Source organism: Ascaphus truei, chromosome 2 (genome assembly GCF_040206685.1).
Source record: "Ascaphus truei isolate aAscTru1 chromosome 2, aAscTru1.hap1, whole genome shotgun sequence".
Lineage (NCBI taxonomy): Eukaryota > Metazoa > Chordata > Amphibia > Anura > Ascaphidae > Ascaphus > Ascaphus truei.
In genome coordinates this window covers 106,584,497-106,611,798 of record NC_134484.1, presented here as the reverse complement: position 1 = coordinate 106,611,798, position 27,302 = coordinate 106,584,497, and the positions used below count along the sequence as shown (strand labels likewise).

The 27,302-nt window shown below is 48.5% G+C and overlaps 1 protein-coding gene across 1 annotated transcript in view; it reads left to right on the top strand.

Annotated features, from left to right (window-relative positions):
• CLVS1 (clavesin 1) overlaps positions 1-27,302 on the top strand; it is an 80,362-nt gene that overhangs the window by 47,266 nt on the left and 5,794 nt on the right. The window contains exon 5 of the mRNA XM_075584037.1: positions 2,271-2,506. Coding sequence (XP_075440152.1) covers positions 2,271-2,506 — 236 coding nt within the window. The remainder of the gene's footprint in view (positions 1-2,270; positions 2,507-27,302) is intronic.

Genomic DNA, 27,302 nt, shown 5'->3' with positions numbered 1-27,302 from the left:
AGGCAGTCCCTGGCAACACTCCTATCATAGGGTAACTCAGAGCTATCTTGGACCAAGGGGGTGCTGGCCTAATACAGGGGAGTCCCTCTCTCCTGCACCCTACCTCCTTCCCTTGTCTGCTCCTTCCTCTGACTTTGCTCTGACTCCTACGCAGCTCTCTGCCTGCGAAATCTATCCAATCTATCCAGGGCAGTCCTGCAGCCCTATTGGCTCCTATGAGGCACCTGGTGCCTCCCTCGCTAGGCACTATGGGAATTGTAGTCCCGGGGCACCTATAACAATATTGGGGCCGCGTGCGCGCCCTCCCTCTGCCTACACTAAGCCCTAATGGCCGCCACAACCTCTCACTAGCTATCCCTACTCTCGCGCGACTCTCCTGCGCCTTCCCTGCCCTCACGCAACTGTTCCCTGCCTCTCGCAGCCTCCCTGCGCATGCGCGAGCTATCTGGGCCGCCATGGACCTACTGCGCATGCGCGAACTGAAACGCAATGGCGGCGCCCTAGGCAAGAGCCGCCGGAGATCTCCTGCACTCCGGCGAGCTCCCTCTTCGGCCCCCACCCTCCGGAATGGCCGTCGGGTCTGCCGCTGGCCTCTGGCAGTACCCGACAGCGTCCGTGGCCACGGAGGCTCCCTGGGGGGTCGAGGAGAGAAAAAGGTGACCTGGCTACAGAACATAGCGGTCGCGACTGGGTTTGCAAGCCGAAAAGAGTACCAGGACGTTTGGTACTATCTCCCGTCAAGGAATATCAGCAGCTCCGGAGGAGATACAGCAGTGGTGTCAGGAACTTCATGCCGATTTGAGTTCCAGGACATTTAGGGGGCAAGTCCCGGTCAAACTAAAGACTTTATTTTATGTGCCATTTCACCTAGGAAAGTCCAGTTTTGCCCAGACCCCCAGTAAGTGTATTTTGTTCTGTATTTTGTAATCCACTGTGTGTACGTCTGTTTCTATGGAATAAATGACAATTTGTTTGACTATCTTGTCTTGTTCAGTGAATGATCCCGGTAAAAAGGTGTCTCCCATGACAGTTATTTATGATGGTGTACACAGTACTGTACATTGAATTTACAGATGCAATGATTCCTAGCCCCCCCCCCCCCCCAAATTGTAATTGTTTCTAAAGCTGGAGGCAGAAGTGGATAAAACTGGTATTGAAATTTGAACCAGGTTCTTACATTCCAAATCTAGCATTGTTACCAAGCTATTTCTGTCTATATAAAAGTTCTATTAAGGAGAATTAAATATAGCCCTATGTGAAATTTATTCGTAACTATTTCCATACTGTACTTCATTAAGCTAAGCTTCCTGCCGCCATTGTATGTAAGTCCAATAACTTTACAGACAGTGGGGTATCGATCCTAGCAGCAGTTGCGGGAATAGAAAGAGGTAAGCTGCAAAAAGGAGAGAATGAAAAGTAATAAGATAAGGAAAGGAAATAGCTGAATCTGGAACTTAAGGCAATTCGAAGAAATAAAAATGGGGATATGAAAAAAAATATTGAATATGCTTTAAATTAAAGAATGTGATTGAAAAATAAAAGGTGTACGGAAAAAAATATATATGATCAAATGCATGCTACCATTTCTACAAACACAGGTAGCTCATAATAATCCATCTGAATAACATATGCCCATACTGGGAGTAGAACATCGTTGCTGTACAAAGTTAACTGGCTTAAAACAATTATTTTTTTAGATATTTTGAAATATCAGTACATTTTTATTTTGGGGGCTTTAAACCTCAACATTGATTATTAGAATTTAAGCTGTTCTCCAATTTAGCCCATAACAAAAAAACATGATTTAATTATTTAGCATATTCCCCAAGTAGTTTGAAGTTAGGCTTTTTGATGTAGATATGAAAAGCTGTTGAACATAATTAAGTATAGAAACATAAACTGGCAGTTATAGAAAGATATTTCATGGCTGACTGTTTTCACTTTATTGCTACTTCAACATACATTATTAAGTCCCAGATCTACAAAAGAGTCTTAAGGTTTGAATGGGAGCAGAGACGTGCCAAAGCATCTTTTGTATACATGCCACGTTGAAAACTATGCAATATTGAACATTTGGGGTCTTTCACAAGCTAACAAAGAGGAGATGTTTTGTGGATAAATTATACATTTATTCTTAAAAAAATGTACTCAAGAGTTTGTTACTAATTCAGTTGCCTCCTTTCCTCTATAAGCATTTATCTTATTTAAATATACTTGTGTGTGTGCATTTGTATTTATGTATGAATATATGTATTTTATTTATATTACAGATCTTTCTTCATGGTAACAATCTGAATAGTCTTCACCAGCTAATACATCCTGAATGTTTACCTTCTGAATTTGGAGGCACACTTCCACCTTATGACATGGGAACGTGGGCTAGGACTTTGCTTGGTCCTGATTACAATGATGAAAATGAATATACTCACAGTTCCTACAATGCTATGCATGTGAAGCATGCACCTACCAACGTAGAGAGAGATTGTTCACCAAAATACATGAAACGGTAATCTTATTTTTATCTACATAACTGTGCAGTCCCACCAAAATGCTCATGGTTCATTGGTTATCTCTGCTTGTTAATTTTTTCCCTTCAATATCAGTGTTGTTATAAATGTAATTTATTTCACACACAGATTTATTACAACCCGCTGTGCGCTGTAGCGCAGGGGTGCGCAAACTTATCTTCATGCGCCCCCCTTTCTCCTCTCCGGCTTGCGCCCCCCCCCCCCACCCACCACCACCCGCACAGCCCCGGCGTCAAATGACGTTGCGGGGTCGTCACATGACCTTGCGGCGTAATTTGATGCCGGTTGCCATGGAGATGCATCGTTGGACCCAAGATAAGTAAACCAGTTACAGAGGCTTCATGCGTTCCCCAGCATTTATTTTAAAAGCCTTTGGGGAAGCGTGGGCCTCTGTAACACCCGCACCCCCTCCTCCCCAGACAATCTAGCGCCCCCCACTTTGCGCACCGCTGCTGTAGCGGAACATATATAACGCACCATCAAAAGTGCCCATTGGTTTACGTCAGCCACGCGTGAGAGGGATAAGGTCATCACGCTATGTCATCCGCGGAGCACATCCTGGGTTGCAATAACGTTGCCTACATCTGCATAAATACCACACAATAAAATAAGTACATGGTTATATTTACATATATAATAGGCACGGGTGAGAAATTTTACTGGTGTTTAGGTTCTAAAAAAAAATCACGTAAGCTTTTGCTGGAACGCAGTTGGTTTTGGTTTTAATTTTGTAAAAATCGACAGGGGCAAAAAAAATCTAAAATTTGGGAGGGGAGTGAAGTTTTCAGTTCTTTCATGTTTCTAAATATCCAGGATTTTGGCTCAAATTTGGTAATTATAGGTCTTGATTGTAAAACCTTTTGTAGATCCGGATCTGATAGGAAGAGATGGAAATGCTGAGAGAAAATCTTTTGTATCTGACACCATCTCTTGTATGTACCAATGCATCTTATTGTTTGAAATGCTTTCATTTTTTTTGGAGCAGACAGTAGAGTTGCCTCTTATAAGCTCTCTTTCAGATATCCTGGCTGTAGTTAGGGATGGGCAAAACTGTCAAAATTGGTTTCCTGGAAACCCACACACAGATTTCACACTTGAAATCAGGTCAGATTTTTTCACATTTGCAATTGACTGGAATCCAGACAGGTTTTTTTGAGAGAGAAACTCTTATTAGCAGTTACCAGTGGTATATATATATATATATATATATATATATTTTTTTTTAAACTCAATATATATGTAAATATAATATTATATATATATATATATATATATATATATATATATATATATATATATAGATTATATATATATATATATATTATAGAATCCAATGCACAGCCGGCACACCATTTGCAAGTAAATAAATTTTGGTGCTTCTCCCATAAAGCGATAATAGAGCATACGATACCGGTTGCAACACGACATCATAGGACAGCACGCAGGTAAGTATATCATACATCTACTATATATTTGTGAAATCACTGAATGTCTGCGTCCCAAGGGTCAATCGCATTGGACCTTGGGCCTGTCACTCCTGCTAAGGCCATGCCCGCCCCCGCACACCTCTCATTGGCCTACGTCCAACACCAATGCCACACTGTCCCACCCCTCACTGACTCTCATTGGCCTGCGTCCAATGCCCGCCCCCGCACACCTCTCATTGGCCTGCGTCCCACCCCTCACTGACTCTCATTGGCCTGCGTCCAATGCCCGCCCCCGCACACCTCTCATTGGCCTGCGTCCCACCCCTCACTGACTCTCATTGGCCTGCGTCCAATGCCCGCCCCCGCACACCTCTCATTGGCCTGCGTCCCACCCCTCACTGACTCTCATTGGCCTGCGTCCAATGCCCGCCCCCGCACACCTCTCATTGGCCTGCGTCCAACACCAATGCCCTAATACTTCCACACTGTCCCACCCCTCACTGAGTTTTGGGAACGCTTTCCTCTAATCCTCAACCTGCTCTGGGGCCACGCTTCACAGCTATCAAAACCTTCACGTCTGCTACCACAGACTGCCTAAATCAGGTACAGCAGTGTTTCCCAAACTGTGCGCCGCTGCGCTTGGCTAGAGGGGCGCCGCGATCAGGGCCGCCAGCAGCGGGAAACAAGGGCTGCTAGCTCATTTAAAAAAAAACAAAAAAAAACCTCTGAGGGGAAGCAGAGGAGCGGTCACGTGACCGCTCCATCCAATGGGGCTGCAGCCTGCCCGGCATTGTAACTACAGAGCCACCAGACAGCACCAAGGTGTGTGTGTGTGTGTGTGATGTGTGTGTGTGTGTGTGTGTGTGTGTGTGTGTGTGTGTGTGTGTGTGTGTGTGTGTGTGTGTGTGTGTGTGTGTGTGTGTGTGTGTGAAAAAACTGGGCTGCAGGGGTGTGTGTGTGTGTGTGTGTGTGTGTGAAAAACGGGCTGCAGTGTGTGTGTGTGTGTGTGTGTGTGTGTGTGTGTGTGTGTGTGTGTGTGTGTGTGTGGAAAAACTGGCTGCAGTGTGTGTGTGTGTGTGTGTGTGTGTGTGTGTGTGTGTGTGTGTGTGTGTGTGTGTGTGTGTGTGTGTGTGTGTGTGTGTGTGTGTGTGAAAAACGGGCCTGTGTGTGTGTGTGTGTGTGTGTGTGTGTGTGTGTGTGTGTGTGTGTGTGTGTGTGTGTGTGTGTGTGTGAAAAACGGGCTGTGTGTGTGTGTGTGTGTGTGTGTGTGTGTGTGTGTGTGTGTGTGTGTGTGTGTGTGTGTGTGTGTGTGTGTGTGTGTGTGTGTGTGTGAAAAACGGGCTGTGTGTGTGTGTGTGTGTGTGTGTGTGTGTGTGTGTGTGTGTGTGTGTGTGTGTGTGTGTGTGTGTGTGTGTGTGTGTGTGTGTGTGTGTGTGAAAAACGGGCTGCAGGGTGTGTGTGTGTATATATGTGTGGTGTGTGTGTATATATGTGTGGTGTGTGTGTGTGTGTGTGTGTGTGTGTGTATATATGTATATATGTGTGTGTATGTGTGGTGTGTATATATGTATGTGTGGTGTGTATATCTACTATATATTTCTGAAATGTCTGTATGTTTGTCTGCATGCCCTGTGTCCCTAGGGCCAATCGCATTGCACCTTTGGCCTGTCACTCCACCTCAACACTGTCCCACCCCTCACCACACTGTCCCACCCCTCACTGACTCTCATTGGCCTTCGGCCAACACCACTGCCACACTGTCCCACCCCTCACCCCACTGTCCCACCCCTCACTGACTCTCATTGGCCTTTGGCCAACACCACTGCCACATTGTCCCACCCCTCAGTGACCTTTGGGAATGCTTCTAAGCACCTAACACTCACCGCACTGCCTCTTACAAACACCCCCCTCCACCACCACCCCCCCAACCTCATGCACCCCCCTCCACCACCACCCCCCTCAACCTCATGCACCCCCCTCCACCATCACCCCCCCCAACCTCATGCACACTACAAACGCACGCCACAGCTCTCCCGCTACTGCAGCCCATCACCAACCCCCCTCACCCAAACATACAACGCACGATGCTCCATCACCCCCCCCCCTCACACCAACAGCAAACGCACGCTGCTGAACATACAACGCACGATGCTCCATCACACCCCCCCCCCCCCCTCACCCGAACATCCCCGGAGCACACCCAAAACTACCCCACCCCCCTCACCCATACATCCACCGCACGATGCTGCTCTGGAGCCCCTCACCCCCCCCCCCCACTCACCCGAACATCCACCGCACGATGCTGCTCCGGAGCCCCTCACCCCCCTCCTCACCCTCTGTCCGCCCCCCCCCCCTTTCCTGGCCGCTGGCCCGCAACAACGGAACTACCCCCTATCACCACTCCGCGGGACCTCAACATCACCCGCTCTCCCGGAGCACCCTCTCCCCCGGTGCTCCCCCCCTCCCCCCCCCAGAGCACCCTCTCTCCCGGTGCTCACCCGCTCCCCCGGTGCTCCCCCCCCTCCCCCCCCCCCCAGAGCACCCTCCCTCCCCCCCCCCCCCAGAGAACCCTCTCTCCCGGTGCTCACCCGCTCTCCCGGTGCTCCCCCCCCCCCCAGAGCACGCTGTCGCCGCTCTCACCTTCAGGCCTAGAGGCCGCGCCCCCAGCTCCCCATCCCCGCGCGCGCTGCTCCGGCTCTCAGGCCTAGCTGTCTCTGTCGGGAGCTGCACGGGCCGCGGCCCACACACCCCCTCACCTGAGCGTCTCAGCTCCGCATCGCCGGGGGGAACCGCCGAGGAACCCGAGGAGGAGCGCGGCCCGGTGCGAGGTAAGTAACCGCACGGGAAGAGATCTTTCACCCCCGGCCCGGCCCTTCACCCCACCCGGCGCTTCACCCCACCCGGCCCGGCGCTTCACCCGGCCCGGCACTTCACCCGGGCCGGCGCTTCACCCCCCCCCCCCCCGCCCTGGCCCTTCACCCCCCCCCCGCCCTGGCCCTTCACCCCCCCCCGCCCTGGCCCTTCACCCCCCCCCGCCCTGGCCCTTCACCCCCCCCCTGGCCCTTCACCCCCCCCCTGGCCCTTCACCCGCCCTGGCCCTTCACCCGGCCCTGCCCTTCACCCCCCCCCCTGCCCTTCACCCCCCCCCCTGCCCTTCACCCCCCCCCCCCCCGGCCCTGCCCTTCACCCCCCCCCCCGGCCCTGCCCTTCACCCCCCCCCCGGCCCTGCCCTTCACCCCCCCCCCCCGGCCCTGCCCTTCACCCCCCCCCCCGGCCCTGCCCTTCACCCCCCCCCCCCGGCCCTGCCCTTCACCCCCCCCCCCCGGCCCTGCCCCCCCCCCGGCCCTGCCCCCCCCCGGCCTGCCCTTCACCCCCCCCCCCGGCCCTGCCCTTCACCCCCCCCCCGGCCCTGCCCTTCACCCCCCCCTGCCCTTCACCCCCCTGGCCCTGCCCCCCCCCCCCTGGCCCTGCCCTTCACCCTCCCCCCCCGGCCCTGTCCTTCACCCCCCCCCCCCTGCCCTTCACCCCCCCCCGGACCTGCCCCCCCCCCCCCGGCCCTGCCCTTCACCCCCCCCGGCCCTTCACCCCCCCCCCCCCCCGGCCCTGCCCTTCACCCCCCCCGGACCTGCCCCCCCCCCCCCAGGCCCTGCCCTTCACCCCCCCCCGGCCCTTCACCCCCCCCCCCCCGGCCCTGCCCGACACACGTAGACACGCAGACACACGCAGACACGTACACACACGTATACGTAGACACACACGCACGTGTACACACACACACGTGTACACACACACACACACACACACACACACACGTGTACACACACCACACACACACGTGTACACACACACGTGTACACACACGTGTACACACACACACACACACACGTGTACACACACACACACACACGTGTACACACACACACACACACGTGTACAAACACACACGTGTACACACACACACACACACACGTGTACACACACACACACACACACGTGTACACACACACACACACGTGTACACACACACACGTGTACACACACACGTGCACACACACACACACACGTGTACACACACACACGTGTACACACACACACACGTGTACACACACACACGTGTACACACACACACACACGTGTACACACACTGTACAATGAAGTGACATAAAAATATCCCAGTTTAACAGAGGGGAAACGGCTAAATAAATTGCACACACTAAAAAGCTGAATTGTTCAAAAACAGAGCAGCAGTTTTTTTTTCCTTTCAGTGTTAAAAAGCTCTGGATCCAGATGTCTTTTTTTTTGTACACACAGACACACACGTGTACACACGTGTACACACACACACGACACACACACGTGTACACACACACACACGTGTACACACACACACACACGTGTACACACGTGTACACACACACACACACGTGTACACACGTGTACACACACACGTGTACACACACACGTGTACACACACACACACACGTGTACACACACACACGTGTACACACACACACGTGTACACACGTGTACACACACACACACGTGTACACACACACACACACGTGTACACACAGACACACACGTGTACACACACACACACACACGTGTACACACACACACGTGTACACACACACACACACGTGTACACACACACACGTGTACACACACACACGTGTACACACACACACGTGTACACACACACACACGTGTACACACACACACACACGTGTACACACACACGTGTACACACACACGTGTACACACACACACGTGTACACACACGTGTACACACACACGTGTACACACACACACACGTGTACACACACACACACGTGTACACACACACACACACGTGTACACACACACGTGTACACACACACGTGTACACACACACACACGTGTATACACACACACACACACGTGTATACACACACACACGTGTATACACACACACGTGTATACACACACACACACGTGTACACACACACACGTGTACACACACACACACGTGTACACACACACACGTGTATACACACACACACGTGTATACACACACACACGTGTATACACACACACACGTGTATACACACACACACACGTGTATACACACACACACACGTGTATACACACACACACACGTGTATACACACACGTGTATACACACACACACGTGTACACACGTGTACACACACACACACACGTGTACACACGTGTACACACACACACACGTGTACACACACACACACGTGTACACACACACACGTGTACACACACACACACGTGTATACACACACACACACGTGTATACACACACACACGTGTATACACACACACACACGTGTATACACACACACACGTGTATACACACACACGTGTATACACACGTGTATACACACACACACACGTGTATACACACACGTGTATACACACACACACGTGTATACACACGTACACATACACAATGTATACAAACAAACATGTATACACACACACAGACATGTATACACACACGTGTACACACACACACACGTGTACACACACACACACACACGTGTATACACACACACACGTGTATACACACACACACGTGTATACACACACACACACGTGTACACACACACACGTGTACACACACACACACGTGTATACACACACACACGTGTATACACACACACACGTGTATACACACACACGTGTATACACACACACACGTGTATACACACACACACACACGTGTATACACACATGTGTATACACACACACACGTGTATACACACGTACACATACACAATGTATACAAACAAACATGTATACACACACACAAACATGTATACACACATGTATACACACACGTGTGTATATATACACACACACACGTATACACACACATACACTATTCCCAGCACCACCACATCAGCACACCGGTATCCCATGCCCCCCCCCCCCCCCAGCACACTGGCATTCCCAGCCCCCATCAACACCATCAGCACCCACACATTGGCACCTTCGCACCTCCCCATCGGCACACCCACATCCGCACCCCCACATCAGCAACAAACCCTCCCAAATCAGCACACCGATACAATCACCATCAGTACAGCCACAGCAGCAGTACCACCGCACACTGCCATGGGCCGCGTGGACCACTCCCCACCCAAATGCCACCCCCACACCACAAACATCCCGGGCAACGCCGGGGCTCTCAGCTAGTTTTCTATATTTGATAGAAGACACAAAAACCTCTGGGGGACCAAAACGTCGTTTTTTGTGTCTTCTGTCAAATATAGAAAATGTATGATTTACTTACCTGCGTGCTGTCCCTTGATGTCGTGTTGCAACCGGTATCGTATGGTCTATATATATATACATTAAAAAAACTCAAATATATATATGTAAATATTATATATATATATATATATAAATCCTTTTATTTGAGTTGAGTTATTTTTGTTATCTTTTTATCTGATGTATTTGCTTAACAGGAGGAACAACTTGGTGTATTCACTCTCACTCTGCATGAAGTATGATATTTATCAACTCTAGTTATGGAGGCATTTGAGAACTTGGTGACGAATTGATTGCAATGGCATGGGTGCCCTTATGATGAACACCGTATGCCTTGAGGGCTGGCACTCCACGGGCCCATATGACATATAATAAGGGATACTGGCTTTAGGTGGTAACCAGAAAACTGGACTTTTAGTGAAACCAATAAGAAACAGAAATTAAGCATAATTTCCTATTGAGTTGCACCTCTTGTAGCAGCCCAGCCACAGGTAGAACACAAAATGCAAAATAAGGAGCGTATGGAAACTAAAATGAGTGCACCGATAAACACCAAATTCAAATCTGTGGCAATTTTGTTTCTATTGTTAACACTGATAAACACTGGTTTTTATATAAAATTAAAATGCCGAAACAAAAAAATGAACACCGAAAACCAGAATCTCTACATATTATATAATGCACATCATGCCTTTTTTGTTGGTTTTCCTGGGAAGATTGTGATCTGAAGGGAAAAGTTCAGTTCACTTTGCCATGGTGCTAGAGAGCCTTGGCACTCCATGGAGCCTTCACCACTAAAAGGCTTAGATTCTATTTCTGGGGAAATTACTTTGTTTTCTTGTGCGGATGTTAAAATAGTCCACCAAGTGAACGTTGTTGGAACTGGGTCATAATATGCCCTTTTCCCCCCCCATGACTCAGGTCATACATTTTGGAAGCACAAGCATTGAAGTTCACACCACATTAACATATTTTTTTGCATACAAAAATTAGATACACAAACTCACTTTATTTAGCTTTTTGTATGTTATGTGAACAGTGTGAAATATACACTTTTCTACATGATAGACAAAGGTATGAGTTGCCGTTTTGGCTATTCCTACATAGTCTTTACTTTTGAATAGTAATATACTGTACACCTGTCATTAAAGGAAACAAAGTGTAAAATGCATAACTTTTTCCACCAAAAATATGAGAAATTTACTAAATTGGTGCATTTTTGTATATGATATACATGGTCGCCGACAGGGGGGGGGGTGGGAAGAGATGTAGCCAGGACAACTGTCCCAGGTCCGGCGGCTGTGGAGGCCCCACCGGCGCTGTAATTTCGGCCTTGCCAAAGGTCGGGCCCACTTCTGCGTCTGGCCGCTGGGCCTCTAGTTGCTGCTGGGTTCCAGCAGCTGTAGGCCTCTATCCCCCACCAGGCCTGCCTATCTCCCCAGCTGGACAGCACCAGAAGTCGGGCCCAACTTCCGCATTCACGTGCGGGACCAGCACGGCACCGGAGCCCTGTGTCCCACCCCCAAGTCTGTAGTTTGTGGAAATGTTGGGGTATTGTATAGGGGTGTTTTGTGGGTGTATTGTGTGTGTATGTGTGTAGGGTTTTTTTGTGGCATAGGGTGTGTGTGTGTGTGTGTGTGTGTGTGTGTGTGTGTGTGTGTGTGTGTGTGTGTGTGTGTGTGTGTGTGTGTGTGTGTGTGTGTGTGTGTGTGTGTGTGTGTGTGTGTGTGTGTGTGTGTGTGAAAAAGTCATGAATTATACAGTGTTTCTCAGATACTGTGCAACTGCAGCCTGCAGCATAATAAACAAGGGAAGGCATTAGTAGCGGCAGCTGTGATTTGGAATCAGATTAATGATGTTGACCTAGACCAAGGACATGGTTGCAATTAAAATAGCAGTTTCAGCTGGTATTCTGCCACACACTATAAAATAAGATGCATTCAAGGAGCTGCTATGGAGATATATTTGTATTAAGTGGCAGAGGCTTGCCCTCCACATTTAATGTTCACATGCTGCAGTAATAGCAATCATGGTTGGGATGGGAACTACTGTATATCAGAGAAGTGTTCCAGCATATTTGTAGGGTAACTTGCCCTACAAGTCATTTAAACAATTAATCTAGATGTCAAACAATATGAAAACAATGTTAAATGTATTCTAATACAGTGTAAGTCTTTATGTTTTTCATTATTAAATAGTTATTCATTTAAAGTGCTGATGGTGTACTGAACATAAGTACAAATTCAGCAAAATTGGTCATTACTGTATAAGCTAAAACTTGTCAAATATTTGTTTTGTCCATTTCCAGGGAATGGGGCTGATATATGAATGCACAAAATATATTTTATTGCACTACACCACCTTTTCATTGCACCTACATCACACGTAAGAAATAACTTATTTATCTGGCCCAAGGGACCTAAGACATTTGTCCAAAATTAGCTTATGGTGTTTTGATACTTTGTTGCAAAAAGACAATATAAAATGAGGCTATTTGAATTAATTTTGCTCCAAAATGATCTCGGTCCATCCCCCAATGTGTATTGTTACACATTCGGTACCATTTTGAATTGCTTGTGGTAACTGAGCTATTTTGGTTTGATCTAGATTCATGTTTTGGTTGGTTATATCTTAAATCTATGGAAGAGGTATTGTACATTTCAAAAGCATGTAAAAGGAGCAAAGATGTCAAACTTCAACTCATGAAGGAGTTTATACCCTAAAATAATGCTGCCTCTTCAGGGTACCTATTCATTCTGCGATTAGGGGTGACAGAGAACATGCAGATGTACGTAGCAGCTGTTATTTCTCCTGCTGGCTCCCCATGAAAATATGTAATAAATTATCATTGTTCATTTTGGTAAACATTTTGGTTTTGTCTTAAACTACCTGTTATTACATCCAGAAACTGTACTGTTCTTATCTCCCTCTAGCTGTAATATATGCAAGACAGCAGGAAAATGAGTGCATGCTTGTAGATTTAACTAACGTTTCTCAAATACTCTGTGGCCCAGTCTAGAGTACAGTTTTGACCACTTCTGTGGCCCCGTTATCCTCTGGCTAGAAACTCTGTTGAGGGGCTGTAGAAGCTTATTGAGAATCAGTGAAGTCACAATCACTGCCTGTCGTAGTGGGGCTAAAGTCTGTAGCATGTCAGGGATGTCTATTAAACTGCTGTCTTAGCTGACCTAAGTCCTGTTGGCCTGAAAGCCACTGATAAATATAATGTTCCAAATCGGCCTTGGTCACTTTAGCTAGCGTGTCCCTTTTTTTGAAGACCCTCAATCCTTCCCTATACTTGTCAATCTGCAAATTTACAATATCAGTTCTGTGTGGTCTAAATGTTAAATTGTCTAAATGTTCAATTTCAAATGCTGAAATTTCCATCTGCATACCAATGAGCTCTCAACCTACTTCTGCAATCACCAATAACGTAAGATCAGGTCCAGGGAAAACTTGTTCAACACCCCACAACAGCAACAGAAATCAGGATTGAGTGACAAATTGTAGGGTCGTTCTTCAATCTGGGTATCCTACGTTCCTTGAGATACTCAGTGAGAGTTATGCCATGTACAGTAGGTATAAGTCTACTTCTCGTTACTTTTGGTGCAGTAACTCATTGTATAGCTTGATGGATTTGGCTGAATTTAAGGTATTCTCAAATGCTTCTTTAAATAGAATTTTACTAGCATCAGCAATTGTACTGTAAGTGCAAAGATGTCTGCTCTATCCGCTAGCTGTCCAGATTGGGTGACAAAAGGTTCCATGCTCCGGTGAAGCAAGAAGTGATAAATGGCAGAGTTTGTGTGTTAACAATTATACAGTATCTGTATCCGTTTGTCATCTCCCAAAGAATAAAAGGGGGAGATGAAAATTGGGTCAGGGTGCACCTGCGAAGGTTGCACCAAGGAGGGCATGGAAGCACAGAGGTGATGTATAAACACAAAAAGAGATCCAGTCCATAACCCAGAAGTATATATATAACAATAGCAAGAATGTTCAGGGCACTCAAAGGGAAAAAGGAAAAGGAAAAAAAACTTATCTGATCAGTCGTGGTGCTCACAGTGCGGCCAGGATCACCATCCAGCAACAAAAAATAGATAAATACCTAAATACCCAATATCAAAGAATCTGGAGCACTCACAAATTCAAAAAATACAATTAACGAAGTAACACAGGCATCAGGGAGGAATCACAGAAAAAAGAAGCAACGTTTCGGACCTTACGGTCCTTTCTCAAGGGATGCAGACTTGTCTAAGACATGTGAATATGCTCACACGTGATATTGCAATATGCGATACAGTGGAGGTTTTTTTATCGCCTTTATCACCCACCATAACATATAAAGTATGGTAAACCTACCAAGTGTAAGGAATCTTTTCCTGAGTTTCACTGGAGCTCACTCCTGCAGAGTTGGTGAGCTCTCAGACAGACCTCCCCTTGGATCTGCAAGCACTATCACCTGTGCTTGCAATCACTGCAGCTCTGTCTCTCTGCTCTGGCATTGAAGGAATTCCCACACACCCCTGTCTTGGGATTGGCTATCTGCCCTTCTTATACTGGGCTCTCCCTTTCCCTCATTGCTGAGCATAAACCATGTTGAACTTGGATGTAACTGTGTTTGCCACAAACTACCTTGCCTTAGTCTTGCCTTGTTCCTGAGACCTGCTGCATTCACCCCAGGCAAAGGTCTGCTTTCTGGTTCCTGTACTGAAGCGCTGGATCCCCAGTGCTAGTCTTGCCTTGTTCCTGAGACCTGCTGCATTCACCCCTTGCAGAGACCTTAATAATGGGCCGCTCCCGCTCCTCGCGCAGAGGCCATTCCCAGCTGCTATGCTGAAGCGATTTACACCAGCCTACCTGTTGCCGAACCCCAGCCTGGATATTGACTACTCTGACGTCTCCAACTCTGACCCCAGCTTATCCATGGATTATCCTGCCGTCTCCAACCCTGAACCGGCTACAATTGACTACGAACTGCGCAATCCAGAACCGGCGTCGTGGTCTAAGGTCGATGTATTTACATCCCCACCTCAGCCCCGCGGTCCGGTCCCGGTTTGTGGCGAGCACGTCCGTTACACACAGCCTTGAAAATTGTAGAGCCAGTACAACCAGCCTCGCACTGATGAGACCCAAAAGGTAGAAACAGCGGTCTGTGAGTGTTTTGACAGGCTTTGCATCTAATCCCATGCTATGCTTAAAAGCTGTGTGAACAGCGAGCATTAGTTTATAAGGGTACCATGTAAAAATGGATTTCAGTCAAAAGATGACACTGTGTGCTCATTTGCATGTAATTTCTCAGAATCCCTTGCCGCAGAGGAAGCACTGTATGCTAGGTGATAATGGTGAAAGGCAGGGTTGCAGATCTGTCTAAGACATGTGAATGTGCTCACAAGTAATATATAAATATATATATATATATGGAAACACAAAAAAAGAAGAAAACCTCTAAAGTAGCACTCAGACAAATGTTTGCAAAGAATAAAAGGGGTACTTTAATTAAATTAGAAAAAAATAACAGACATACAAACAACTAACTGGAGAGCCTGCCTGACTAATGAATAATGAAAAAACCAATGGACAAAGAAAAACAGAAATACATAGAATGCAACATATAATAATGGACCCAAAAAGATATAATGCCCTTTAAGAAACTAACTTACCGTGGGAACAAAAGTTCCCACAATAAGGCAATATAGACCGTCCGGTCACCACATGTATAAGAAACCATAGAGCATCACAGGTCTACACATATAAGCATGATAAAATTCTTACAGAAAATAACATGAGTGTTATACTGATAGCAGTAAAAAATATCACTAGCAAGGTGTAAACCTATAGCAACTCAGGTAATGCTAGGGCAAAGGAGACATAAAGGTATGTATATTTAGTGACCCAAATACATATATTAAAGCAGATGGGAAACAAAAACAGGGAGGGATATAATGACCCAAGATACTCAGCTCCTTGATGTAAAGATACTGCATACAAAGATCAGCACAGCACTGTCCACTGGAAAAGTCCAAAAATATAGGACTTAGTTGGTTGTCCAAAATAGGGCAGAGGCAGGCAGGATCAACAGCAGCAAAAATTAAAATTAGCCCACTAACGCGTTTCGGCAACTAAGCCTTCCTCACGAGTGGTACTAAGGCTATGTGGCAGGGGCATTTAAATAGTAAGCAGACAATTGCAAATTTTGTTTCCATATCTATCTCCTTCCTCTAGCACCACCTACAGCTTATATTTTTGTTATAACTATTTCAGATATATTTTTCTGACTTAGGTAGGTTTAGACTTATTCATTGGTAGTGATGCGGTATTCACCTCTTTGTGTATACTATATATATATATATATATATATATATATATATATATATATTATATATATATATATGAATATATATATATATATATATATATATATATATGAATATGTATATTAGAAAACAAAAGAAAAAGAAAGCGCACGGCCCATAGCATAAAATCATTTTAATTTCATGAGAAAAGGGGGGAAATAGGCTCATCACAAGAGAAGCACAAGTAGAGTCCTCAGCAAACTTTACAGAGCTCTGGGAAGAGCCTTGGTCCTTGATGGTAAAGTCCCAGCACAACAGCTAGCTCCAGTGAGCAGTAAATGCTGTTAGCCTCCTGCAGCTTCAAAGACGTGATGCGGCGACGATACACCGTCCCTCAGTGATGACGTAGTGACGCTGCTTATGTCCTTACGCATTTCGTCACTCACAGGCAACTTTTTCAAAGGAATCCTTTGTCATATATATATTATATATAAAACAAATGGAAATATTACTATGTGCTCATTTGCATGTCTTAGACAGGTCTGCAACCCTGCCTTTCACATTATCACCCAGCATACAGTGCTTCCACTGCAGCAAGGGATTCTGGGAAATGACATGCAAATGAGCACACAGTGCCACCTTTTGCTTCAAAACCATATGGCATGGTCTCCTATAAGCTTATGCGTGCTGCATTGAACAGCTTTTGAGCACAGCCTGGGTTAAGATGCATAGCCAGTAAACCTACCCACAGACAGCTGTTTCGACCTTAATATATATATATATTAGAAAAAGAGGAAAAGCACCCGATCCATGTGTAAAATCCAATGATAAAGGTTTAATGACACGAACAAAGACAAATGCACACTCACACTTTGCCAATAAAATAAGAGCATTGTATGGGACAAGCCCATGCGCCAGCATGTACCAGACCGTGGTAAGTTCGTTCCGTCTCGCTGTGTGAACAATAAGGCTTCACTGCTGCTGGTGTCACCGTCTCAGCGTCTCTCCGGCAACCCGAATGAGCAGCCTGTAGTTCCTATTCAGCACAGCACGTCTTAGAAATGAGTCAGAGAACTTCCTCTCTGTAGTCTGGCTTCTGGCGTCTGAACTGCTCCACCACCGTAGTTCATTGACCACGTGACCCTACGCGTTTCTTCCGACTCAGCGCTGAGCTCTTATTTTATTGGCAAAGTGTGAATGTGCATTTGTCTTTGTTCGTGTCATTAAACCTATATCATTGGATTTTACACATGGATCGGGCGCTTTTCCTCTTTTTCTTTTTCTAATAGGTATCTGCTGGGAGGTTGTTGACCCCAAGGAAGAAGCTGCCCGGACCACAATATTCCAATAAGGTTACCCTAATTCAGGGTTACAGGACATTTTATCTCCTGTTTTGTTCATTTGGACATTTTTTTGAACAAAATTTTTTTTCACAATTCATACATTTTTTATTATTTTTTAATGTAATTTTTTTATTATATTTTTTATGTTGTTTTTACTTATTGCATACTTTTTATATATTTTTGTGTTATAATATTTTTCATTTACATCCACCGTTGTAGTTAATAACATTTAAGATATTGTATTGATTGTTTACAGGCATCTGTGCAGGGTGTGGTATATTTTGGTAGATCAGTTTCAGTGTTGCAGCAATTTGGGTGTATGCTATCACAGGCGCTGTCTATAATTCTTTGTCTTAATATATTATATATATATATATATATATTAGTATATATTAGTGTATATATATATATATATATATATATTAGTAAGCAAAGTCACAACAATATACACATCTAATATGTCAAATTACTGTTCATTTATATGGGGATTTTTTCATAAGTTTAGGTTGTTTATTTAAAACATTTTGCATTTAAGACATGGGAGAGAAACAGTATTTGCAATGTATTGATGTTCGGGAGAACATTGAAGCATTTAAAAAATCAAAATCAAATATAAGCTTTAATTGTGTCCTATTTCTAATTTAATCTTAATTAGCTACTTTTATACAGGGAAGCTGTATTTAAATCCATTAAAATAACATTCAAAGTCTAAATACATTTTTAGACTTTCAGATGAATAATTTGTTACTGTTGCATAATTTAGACACCCTGTTGAGTTTAAAATTGACTTTTGACAAAAAGTAAATTGTAGAATTTAATAGCTCTATAACCCTCTCAACAAGGCATTATTAAACTAATTAGACAATTAACAGAGATAGATTTTTTTTTATAAGGAAACCTTAATTACAGTTGTACAGAATGTCCCTCCCCCTGTTTTAAGAAGCGCAGCAAGAATTTTTATAAAAAAAGCCATTAGTACATAGAATGTACAAGCCTCCTGCTGACAGGACGGTATTATCTGACGAAGGGAGAGCAGCAATCAACCACTGCAAGAGAGTATAGGAGCAGGACAACACTTTATTGTGCCTGGGAACGGCGTAAAGAGAGAGAATGTGCTCAAGTGTCGTGGTGTACAGGAGGAGGGTGGTGCAGGCAGTATTCCTGTTACCGTACTCTTACCTATATCTGCATCCTGTGCTTCCAGGCGTCGGGAGGAGCACTGACAACCCAACCCAAAGGAAGACAGGACGCAGACCCCCAGAGCAAGACACCAGAGAATAGAGACTGGCACATTTTTTGGGCGGATTTGGATCCGCCATGGATTGGTCAGTTCCTTTCGTTCGCGGATTTCAGGGGATCAGTCTCAAAAATAGCGATTCGCCTTTTGCAGATGTAGCAGGGTAGTCTGGACCTCTAAGGGGAGCTGGTGCACCTCCTCGGACTCTTAAGCGGAGGTGCCACGGCCGTGTTGGCACTCCCAAAGGACTAGAGAGAGAGGATATCCCTGGAGGAAAAGGATATCCTCTGGAGACTGGGGACCGCATGTCAGAACTGTCAGAGACCGCGAAGGAGAAGGTTGTGTCCGGGAGGCCAGCTAGGCTGCCCAGGACTAAGACAGAGAACCCTGTAGGCCCGAGTTAGCCCCTGAGCCATCCTAGCTGAGTACTGTAGGGACGGCCAGAGCTCAGGGACATTCCTGGTAGCTGATTACCAGCAGAGCGATAGAGCAAGACGAATCGCTAAGTAGGTTTCCCCAGACTAAGGAGTACTACCGCGTGGCTGCCAGAAGTAAGGAGTGAGGGAAAATTGTTGGGAGGCCCCGCTACATGGGATCACGGATGCGGCTCCTGCTATCTAAGGCAGATTCCCTGGCTACACCGTTGTAACCAGGAAGGTACCCACATGCACCACCAAATACACCAGGGAGGGTAGCGCTGCCCTCACATAAATTCGGGGTTGCCTTGCTAGACACATAGCCTGCTGAGGTGCCAAAGGACCGGGTATTTGGGTATATTAGCAGATGCTAATGCCAATTATTGACTATGGAGACATAGTATATGGCACGGCACCTCAAACCCACCTTAGCAAACTTGACACCCTCTACAATTCAATTTGTCGTTTTGTTCTCCAATGCAACTACAACATCACTGCGAAATGCTCAAAGAACTAGATTGGTCATCACTAGAGTCTAGGCGCAAAGTTCACCTTTCCTGTCTTTCCTTTAAATTCTTTATGGGCAAGCTACCCAGCTGCCTGAACAAGCTCCTCACCCCTACCACATGCAGCCCTATCATCTGAGATCTGACTCCAAAAGACTGTTCATGGTCCCAAGGCTCAACAAAGTATCCGGCCGTTCCTCCTTCTCTTACCGTGCACCCCAAAACTGGAACAACCTACCAGAGACTCTCACATCCACCACCAGTTTAAGTTCTTTCAAATCTAAGGCTGTCTCACATTTTAATCTGGTCTGTAACTGTTACATACGCTCATAACATATATTTTCTTTAACTGTGCATGCAATGTCTTGTATATAATGTATACCCTGTTCATTTATGTAACTGTATTTGTAACCATGTATTATTTGTCTTAACGCTGTGCCCAGGACATACTTGAAAACGAGAGGTAACTCTCAATGTATTACTTCCTGGTAAAATATTTTATAAATAAATAAATATTACGGTCTGTGTATACTGTTCTTATTGGTTTGATGTATGTGTATCAAGATGGACCTGCTTGTAAATGTATTGCTTATCACTGCTGTGTGTTGTGGTTATTTGTTGTATATGTTTCCGTGAGGAGCCATCCCACCAACAATGGGTTCCCCACGGGTGGAGGCACTGCACCCCGTAACCCCAAGCTCCCTGTGAGCAGAGGCCAGGCCTCCTTTAAGCCTGCACGTTAGCATCATAACGTGCGTAGCATGCAAATCTCCCTTGTGGGGGGGGGGAAGGTGTTACACGTATTATTATATATTTTTTTAACACCGACAATCCATCCGCAAATTCTGCAATCAGCTAACGAATTTTAAGAATCCAATCCGCGGATTGCTGATTCTGCGGATTGGATTCTTAAAACCCATCAACAGATTGCAAATTCCGCAGATGGATTATTAAAATCCACCCGCGGATTTTATCTAATGTCAGTTTTGGATACAACTGTGTGGATTGTAACGATAACATTGTGGATTTTACACCGCGGTATGTATTTTAATTGGAAAACGCGGGTAATTTGCGCAAAACGGAATTGAACTTTTTCGCCGATCTTTACCAGAGAATACTTGGAAAGGGAAGACGACATGCACTTTAATGAACGTACACTTAAAAATACTTTACAATGTTTAAATGTTTCCCCTCTATTATTAGGACAAATGCATTTTACATAGTTCGAGGTCAGTTATTTTGATACCTGGCCAGGTTTTATTTTCAACGAGTGCTGCTCTTACTCTCAGGGAAATTCCCATCTTAAAGTTCCCCCATTACAGATTTAAGTATCATCAAAATAGTGTGAGAGAGGGGACTGGGTATTTAAAAAAAAAACTATTTGAGTTTAATAGTTACTGGCCACGGTCATTAGAAGGCATATATGCTTGGCTTGGGAGGTGTCGTGCAATGTTATTTGTGATAAACTGTAACTTGCGACTTCCAGTTCAATTGTGGATTTCTCTGCTGTTAAAAAAGATGTTGGTGCTGCTTTATACGTGGAAGCCTGGGCCGATGTCCTACTATCGACACTGCTCCAGAGACAAAGTGAATTGCTCAAGGTTATGCTTTCTAATTCAATTAACTGAGCCATCACAATCCTCTGCACATTGAGGAGATGCACAACGATGCGTGTCATGCTCCGTTCTGGTGTCCGCTATTATCAGGTGTTAAGCTTTTTCTACTTTCTCTATGTTCTCCGCTCTGTACCCTAAACTGTCACTTTAACTCCCTGATTACATACCACTGCTTACGCTTCCAGTCTATTCATATTTTCCTTTCTTTGTCATCTCCTTTTCTCGGGTCGCAATTGAGAACTGCTGTTCACAACTGCGACTTTTCTAACTGCTCTTTTCTGTCAATGCTATTATAAAATTACCAGTGCGGGGCTATCCTCTGGGGTAGATTACTTTTTTCTTTAAACAATTCAGTATTGCATGGCTATAGAAACCGGTCTTTAATATATGCACTACTGTTTGACACATTTATGAAAAAACACCTAAAAAAAAATATGGATTACTTTGTAAATGCCATTTTTTACCGCATTTGTTTTGCCAAATTTATAAACATTAATAAAAGGACTGTGTAACTGCATTGGGATTTCTCTTGGATTGAGCCTATTCTGATCCAATGAACAATACAATATACATCTCGGTTCAAATCCCAGCAACATGTTCATTTGGCCTTGTGTAAGTTACTTTATCACAGTGAATAGCTATTACAAAAAAAAAACAAGATTTAAACATGGGGTGTATTAATGCCCAAATTTGCGTATGGTTTAGTTCAAAATATAACGGGGAGAGAAAGCGAGAGAGACCTCATCAAAAAAACTAATGGAGAGATACCTGTGAACACACCTGATATACAGCAGGGACCCGCTTCTCGGCGCTCCACTTTTCGGCGATCTGCCGATATGGCGGTCATCGAGGAAGCGGCCATGTTGGCTCGTAAAACGCGCATGCGCAGAACAGGGGCGGGTGCGCCCGGCGTGCATGCTCAAACCGTAGTTTGCGCGTGCATACCGTAGTTTGCGCGCGCAGACAGTAGGTTGCGCATGCGCAGAACGGCGAAAATGCCGGTTTGTGCATGCATAGACCTGAAAATCACCGGATCCGCTTTCCGGCGATTTTCACTATAAGGCGGGCCCCTGGAACGGAACCCGCCGTATACCCAGGGCCCTCCTGTACATGGAAAATAAAATTCAAAATCAAATGTGCATATTTCCCTGGTGTGTTCACAGGTACTGTATGTCCCATGTGTGGTATAGATGAGTGTTATGGGAGTTATACAAGCCATTTGGTGCTCTGCTAAATAGATCTCTCTCACGCTCATATTTTAGGCTTGGAAATTTTTTACTTTGCAAACTTTTTAAAAAGTCAGATTATGTTGAATTTAGAAAAAATGGGCAATCTTGGAAAAAAAATGGCACATTTCCACTGGGGTATATAGTACCTTTATTATTCTGTTATGTAGAAGACAAATTTTACAGCCAGAGAAGGTAATACTGTATATATATATATATATATATATATATATATATATATATATATATATATATATATATATATATATCTCTACTATATATTTGTGAAATCACTGTATGTCTGCGTCCCAAGGGTCAATCGCATTGGACCTTGGGCCTGTCACTCCTGCTCAGGCCATGCCCGCCCCCGCACACCTCTCATTGGCCTACGTCCAACACCAATGCCACACTGTCCCACCCCTCACTGACTCTCATTGGCCTGCGTCCAATGCCCGCCCCCGCACACCTCTCATTGGCCTGCGTCCCACCCCTCACTGACTCTCATTGGCCTGCGTCCAATGCCCGCCCCCGCACACCTCTCATTGGCCTGCGTCCCACCCCTCACTGACTCTCATTGGCCTGCGTCCAATGCCCGCCCCCGCACACCTCTCATTGGCCTGCGTCCCACCCCTCACTGACTCTCATTGGCCTGCGTCCAATGCCCGCCCCCGCACACCTCTCATTGGCCTGCGTCCAACACCATGCCCTAATACTTCCACACTGTCCACCCCTCACTGAGTTTTGGGAACGCTTTTCTCTAATCCTCAACCTGCTCTGGGGCCACGCTTCACAGCTATCAAAACCTTCACGTCTGCTACCACAGACTGCCGAATCAGGTACAGCAGTGTTTCCCAAACTGTGCGCCGCGGCGCTTGGCTAGAGGGGCGCCGCGATCAGGGCCGCCAGCAGCGGGAAACAAGGGCTGCTAGCTCATTTAAAAAAAAACAAAAAAAAACCTCTGAGGGGAAGCAGAGGTGACCGCTCCCATCCAATGGGGCTGCAGCCTGCCCGGCATTGTAACTACAGAGCCACCAGACAGCACCAAGGTGTGTGTGTGTGTGTGTGTGTGTGTGTGTGTGTGTGTGTGTGTGTGTGTGTGTGTGTGTGTGTGTGTGTGTGTGTGTGTGTGTGTGTGTGTGTGTGTGTGTGTGTGTGTGTGTGTGTGTGTGAAAAACGGGCTGCAGGGGTGTGTGTGTGTGTGTGTGTGTGTGTGAAAAACGGGCTGCAGGGTGTGTGTGAAAACGGGCTGCAGGGTTGTGTGTGTGTTGTGTGTGTGTGTGTGTGTGTGTGTGTGAAAAACGGGCTGTGTGTGTGTGTGTGTGTGTGTGTGTGTGTGTGTGTGTGTGTGTGTGTGTGTGTGTGTGTGTGTGTGTGTGTGTGTGTGTGTGTGTGTGTGAAAAACGGGCTGCAGGGTGTGTGTGTGTGTATATATGTGTGGTGTGTGTGTATATATGTGTGGTGTGTGTGTGTGTGTGTGTGTGTGTGTGTGTGTATATATATGTATATATTTGTGTGTGTATGTGTGGTGTGTATATATGTATGTGTGGTGTGTATATCTACTATATATTTCTGAAATGTCTGTATGTTTGTCTGCATGCCCTGTGTCCCTAGGGCCAATCGCATTGCACCTTTGGCCTGTCACTCCACCTCAACACTGTCCCACCCCTCACCACACTGTCCCACCCCTCACTGACTCTCATTGGCCTTCGGCCAACACCACTGCCACACTGTCCCACCCCTCACCCCACTGTCCCACCCCTCACTGACTCTCATTGGCCTTTGGCCAACACCACTGCCACACTGTCCCACCCCTCACCCCACTGTCCCACCCCTCACTGACTCTCATTGGCCTTTGGCCAACACCACTGCCACATTGTCCCACCCCTCAGTGACCTTTGGGAATGCTTCTAAGCACCTAACACTCACCGCACTGCCTCTTACAAACACCCCCCTCCACCACCACCCCCCCCAACCTCATGCACCCCCCTCCACCACCACCCCCCTCAACCTCATGCACCCCCCTCCACCATCACCCCCCCCCCCCCAACCTCATGCACACTACAAACGCACGCCACAGCTCTCCCGCTACTGCAGCCCATCACCAACCCCCCTCACCCAAACATACAACGCACGATGCTCCATCATCACCTCCCCCCTCACACCAACAGCAAACGCACGCTGCTGAACATACAACGCACGATGCTCCATCACACCCCCCCCCCCTCACCCGAACATCCCCGGAGCACACCCCAAAACTACCCCACCCCCCCACACCCATACATCCACCGCACGATGCTGCTCTGGAGCCCCTCACCCCCCCCCCCCACTCACCCGAACATCCACCGCACGATGCTGCTCCGGAGCCCCTCACCCCCCTCCTCACCCTCTGTCCGCCCCCCCCCCCCCCCTTTCCTGGCCGCTGGCCCGCAACAACGGAACTACCCCCTATCACCACTCCGCGGGACCTCAACATCACCCGCTCTCCCGGAGCACCCTCTCCCCCGGTGCTCCCCCCCTCCCCCCCCCCCCCCAGAGCACCCTCTCTCCCGGTGCTCACTCCCGCTCCCCCGGTGCTCCCCCCCTCCCCCCCCCCCCAGAGCACCCCTCTCTCCCGGTGCTCACCCGCTCCCCCGGTGCTCCCCCCCTCCCCCCCCCCCCCCGAGCACCCTCCCTCCCCCCCCCCCCCCCAGAGCACCCTCTCTCCCGGTGCCTCACCCGCTCTCCCCGTGCTCCCCCCCCCCCAGAGCACGCTGTCGCCGCTCTCACCTTCAGGCCTAGAGGCCGCGCCCCCAGCTCCCCATCCCCCGCGCGCGCTGCTCCGGCTCTCAGGCCTAGCTGTCTCTGTCGGGAGCTGCACGGGCCGCGGCCCACACACCCCCCTCACCTGAGCGTCTCAGCTCCGCATCGCCGGGGGGGAACCGCCGAGGAACCCGAGGAGGAGCGCGGCCCGGTGCGAGGTAAGTAACCGCACGGGAAGAGATCTTTCACCCCCGGCCCGGCCCTTCACCCCACCCGGCGCTTCACCCCACCCGGCCCGGCGCTTCACCCGGCCCGGCGCTTCACCCGGGCCGGCGCTTCACCCCCCCCCCGCCCTGGCCCTTCACCCCCCCCCCCGCCCTGGCCCTTCACCCCCCCCCCCGCCTGCCCTTCACCCCCCCCCGCCCTGGCCCTTCACCCCCCCCTGGCCCTTCACCCGCCCTGGCCCTTCACACCGGCCCTGCCCTTCACCCCCCCCCCTGCCCTTCACCCCCCCCCCATGCCCTTCACCCCCCCCCCATGCCCTTCACCCCCCCCCTTCCCTTCACCCCCCCCCTGCCCTTCACCCCCCCCCGGCCCTGCCCTTCACCCCCCCCCGGCCCTGCCCTTCACCCCCCCCCGGCCCTGCCCCCCCCCCCGGCCCTGCCCTTCACCCCCCCCCGGCCCTGCCCTTCACCCCCCCCCCCCCGGCCCTGCCCTTCACCCCCCCCCTGCCCTTCACCCCCCCCGGCCCTGCCCCCCCCCCCCGGCCCTGTCCTTCACCCCCCCCCCCCTGCCCTTCACCCCCCCGGACCTGCCCCCCCCCCCCCCCGGCCCTGCCCTTCACCCCCCCCGGCCCTTCACCCCCCCCCCCGGCCCTTCACCCCCCCCCCCCGGCCCTGCCCTTCACCCCCCCCCCCCGGCCCTGCCTTCACCCCCCCCCCCCCCGGCCCTGCCCTTCACACCCCCCCCCCCCCGGCCCTGCCCTTCACCCCCCCCTCTGGCCCTGCCCTTCACCCCCCCCCCCCCCTCCGGCCCTGCCCTTCACCCCCCCCCCGGCCCTGCCCTTCACCCCCCCCCCCGGCCCTGCCCTTCACCCCCCCCGGCCCTGCCCTTCACCCCCCCCCCCCCGGCCCTGCCCTTCGCCCCCGGCCCTGCCTTCGCCCCCCCCCGGCCCTGCCCTTCGCCCCCCCCCCCGGCCCTGCCCTTCACCCCCCCCCCCCCGGCCCCTGCCCTTCACCCCCCCCGTCCCTGCCCTTCACCCTGCCCTTCGCTCCCGCCCTTCGCCCCCAACCCTCCCTGCCCTTCGCCCCCACCCTCCCTGCCCTTCGCTCCCACCCTCCCTGCCCTTTGCTCCCACCCTCCCTGCCCTTCGCTCCCTGCCCTTCGCCCCCACCCTCCCTGCCTTCGCCCCCACCCTCCCTGCCCTTCGCCCCCACCCTCCTTGCCCTTCGCCCCCACCCTCCCTGCCCTTCGCCCCCACCCTCCCTGCCCCTACACACGTACACACACGTACCACACACGTATACACACGTACACACACACGATATACACCACACACGTAGGCACATGTATACACACACGTATATACACACCACACGTAGGCACATGTATACACACACATGTAGACACACACGCGTAGACACACACACGTACACATACACACGTAGGCACACGTAGACACGC